General features: G+C 51.1%; 1 protein-coding gene across 1 annotated transcript in view; it reads right to left on the minus strand.

Moving 5' to 3' along the window:
• gcn1 (GCN1, eIF2 alpha kinase activator homolog) overlaps positions 1–3,275 on the minus strand; it is a 59,018-nt gene that overhangs the window by 23,929 nt on the left and 31,814 nt on the right. The window contains exons 21-27 of the mRNA XM_015398330.1: positions 2,993–3,206; positions 2,722–2,846; positions 1,585–1,774; positions 1,439–1,509; positions 1,174–1,339; positions 892–1,086; positions 569–815 (exon numbers count right to left, since the gene is read on the minus strand). Coding sequence (XP_015253816.1) covers positions 569–815; positions 892–1,086; positions 1,174–1,339; positions 1,439–1,509; positions 1,585–1,774; positions 2,722–2,846; positions 2,993–3,206 — 1,208 coding nt within the window. The remainder of the gene's footprint in view (positions 1–568; positions 816–891; positions 1,087–1,173; positions 1,340–1,438; positions 1,510–1,584; positions 1,775–2,721; positions 2,847–2,992; positions 3,207–3,275) is intronic.

Genomic DNA, 3,275 nt, shown 5'->3' on the forward strand with positions numbered 1-3,275 from the left:
AAAAACTACAAAATGGCGGCGCCAGTACTGGATTTTTATTTTTTTGGCATCGATCCTAGTTTTTTTTAGTTACTATCGGTTTGCTCCCGCTCCCGTTAATGTTTAATCCTGTACCGTCCCAATCACGTGATCGTTACTAATACTGACTTCCCGAAAAAATGTCCGGATCCAGACCCTGGTCTGCTAATACGCGACCTCTGCTCTAGAGGAACCAATCATTCCTTCTATTTCTCTGGGGAATTAAAATGATGTGACACCCGAAGGCCGGCTGTTCTAATTGACGGCCATCAGGCTCACAGAGCAGGTTGCTGGAGTTGGTCTCCATGACGACTACATTACAGCTAGCTACAGTGATGCCAGAAAAGCTTCCTGTCCAGTGGTTCTGGTTCCGCCCGTCTAGTGGGCCGGGTTTGTGAACTGGTGAATCACTGGAAGCTACAGGAGCACCGGCTGTAAACCAGCACAACCTAAATAAAAAACCTGGAGGATGAGCTGCTGAGATGCTTCGTCTCCTCAGCGCCTGAACACACTAATCAGGAAATGGAGCCGTGGTCGCACCGCCACTGACCTTCCCTTCGTCTGAAGTTCTTCTTGTCCTGGATGGCGTCTGTCAGCGTGGTCATGATGTCCTGTTGTTTGAGCGCCAGGATGCCCAGGCCTTTGACCAGCCCAGCCAGGCCGTACGCCGCTCCTTTCCGCTCCGCATACTTGTCACTCTCCAGCAGCAGCTGCAGCAGATTCCGGACGATTCCTGCTGCATCCTCCTTGATAGCCGGGACCAAAGGAGGCAGGCAGCCAGCCACGGACTCCTGGACCTGGGTGGGAAGACCAACGCTTAGAGAGCTGCTGTGGTCCAGGGAGAGCGGAGCTGGGGTGAAGGACAGGCTGTACCTGCTGTGATGGCGTAGACAGCGCCGTTATAAGCTTGGCCACAATGGGTTTGACCTTCGGGTCGTTTTTATCCAGATGTTTGGCCAGAGATCCCATGAGGATGACGACACTCTGACGAACCGAGTCGTAGCTGGCGTCCTGCGGGGCGTTCTTCAGAAACTCCTCGAACACCGGCAGCAGGGAGCTGACGTTATCCTGACACAGAGGACAGACACATAAGGCACCGAGCTCGGTACGCCGCACGGCGACGCCGGCCCAAACAGGAAGACAAGTGGGAGCTACCTTTCCATGCGTGTTGAGCGCTGAGAGGGCGGCATCCAGCATGCAGCGCCGCACCTCGGCGTGCCGGTCGTTCAGGGCATCAGGCACAAAGAACAGGAAGAGAGGCGTGACCTGAGATTCGTCCAGGTACTGCGACAGCTTGTTGAGAGCCAGAGCAATGCCGCACCTGTGGGAAACCAGCAGGGAGAGGTCGGTTAGCTGGAGCAGCAGCATCAGAAAACCTGAAAACTCCTGGAAACCGTCTAAGCGTGTGCAGCTCTCCCACCTGGCCTCCCACTGGTCCGGCGGAGATTCTGAGATCACTCTTCCCAGAGCGTCCAGGACAGGAGGCGGCCTCTGCAGACACAAAAACAACGTTTACTTCGTCTGCTCTACGTCCAGTGGTAAGACGGCCGCTAAGGAGACACTCACATAAAGTTTCTGATGGTAGAGCTCAGTGAGCTGACCGAGCACAGCGGCAGACTGGTCTCTGTACTGGGACACAGCGCTAGAGAGGGCCTCTGCTGCTGCTGAGCGGATGGCCTCCTCATGGTGAGTGATGTCTCCGATCAGCAGCGTGCAGAGCTCAGGGACCAGCTCCAAACCCAGAGACTCCCAGAGTCTGAGGAACAAAGCAGGGATTAGCATTTCTACGTGGGGAAGGCAGCAGAACGCCATCGGTAAAAACAAGAGGAGGTTCGACTGGAGAAAAGAGCATTAAGAAAAGCAGAGATCAGGATGTTATCAGGACTGAACGTCCAACAAGAAGAACATGAAGAGATCAACCAGGAATTAAATATACAAAAGCTTTAAATCCTCCTTCCTGTCTCAATTCTCTGAATTTGATCATTAAGGCGTAACTTTTGAGCAACTGATGTGGCGTTTGAACTCACACCCTTTCTCTCAAAACCTGTCTGCCGTTTGCTCCCCTCAGACAAACTCTGCTCCACCACCGGGGCTCTTACTTCTCTCCTTTTCTTTGCTCGCTCGGCTCTCTGCGCTTACGGCTTTTTAAATGCGTGTAAATTAAGGAAACCAACCGGCCAATCAGAAGAGTCAAAATACTGCATCTATAGTGGCAGACATCTAGAAACCAAACGGTATGATTTAGTGGCGGCTGGTCAACAGAGGGCGCTAGGGCCACCCACCCAATGACCCCGATTAAGACATCAGAAAAATGTGTATATATTATTTTTAGAAGGGTCGGGTCGAACAGAGATTAAAAGTTATTTCAATTAAATATTTGCTTTGGATAAAATTTAGGGATTCCTTCTGGTAGAAATGAAAGGTTTAGCATCACGGCTTGTGAGCTGGAAGAAATAAAATCTTGAAAGTTAGACAAAAAGATTTTTTTACGGTTGGCAGAGGATGATCAGCCACATATAGTTTATTAAGTAGCGAGAGCAGGAAGAGCCACGCTGCTTAGAAAGAACCATCAGAGTGGAGCGTAGAGTGCAGACTGAGCTAATATCTGCACAAGCACAGCTGGAGGAGCAGTTTGTGTCAGAGTTGAGCGTGCAGCACCGTCCTGAGTATTCTGTGTGATATTAAAGTTTATATTTTTTATACCTCTCGGCCAAGGCTCGTCCCTCCTCTTCAACATCAAACCTGGCAACCCAAAGCCTGCGCAGCAAACTCATCCCGCTGCTCTCGGTGCTGTCTGTAGATAGAGCGAACTCCATCTCCAACAACCCCTGCAGACAACAGAGATCACGGGTTCAAACGCAAAGCGACCAAGCTCTGTAAGCCATGCCTGTCCAAGACAATCTGAATCACACGTTTCCTATAATAAAGCTTATTATCCGACACTTATTCTTCTTCTGTGGTGCCCGAAGCTCACCCTGAGAGCAGCATCTCTGACAGAGAAGCAGGAGGAAAGCAGGGCGCTGAGCAGGACGTCGATCTCCGGCTGCTCGGCCACCGTGCAGCCGTCGCCTCCTCCTGCGCTGGCACACAGCGCCGTCAGGCACTGAGACGCAAGAACCTGAGACAAACACAGCAGGAAGACGTTTAAACGAGGGTGGAACTTTGTGATGAAAGTTGGTGGGGACACTCTAAAGGTGGGGGCTGATTGACCTACAATTAAATAAATAAATACAGCGATAAACAATTAAATGTGTAAT

The sequence above is a fragment of the Cyprinodon variegatus genome, unplaced genomic scaffold (genome assembly GCF_000732505.1).
Source record: "Cyprinodon variegatus isolate N-32 unplaced genomic scaffold, C_variegatus-1.0 Scaffold927, whole genome shotgun sequence".
In the NCBI taxonomy this organism is placed as follows: Eukaryota; Metazoa; Chordata; class Actinopteri; order Cyprinodontiformes; family Cyprinodontidae; genus Cyprinodon; species Cyprinodon variegatus.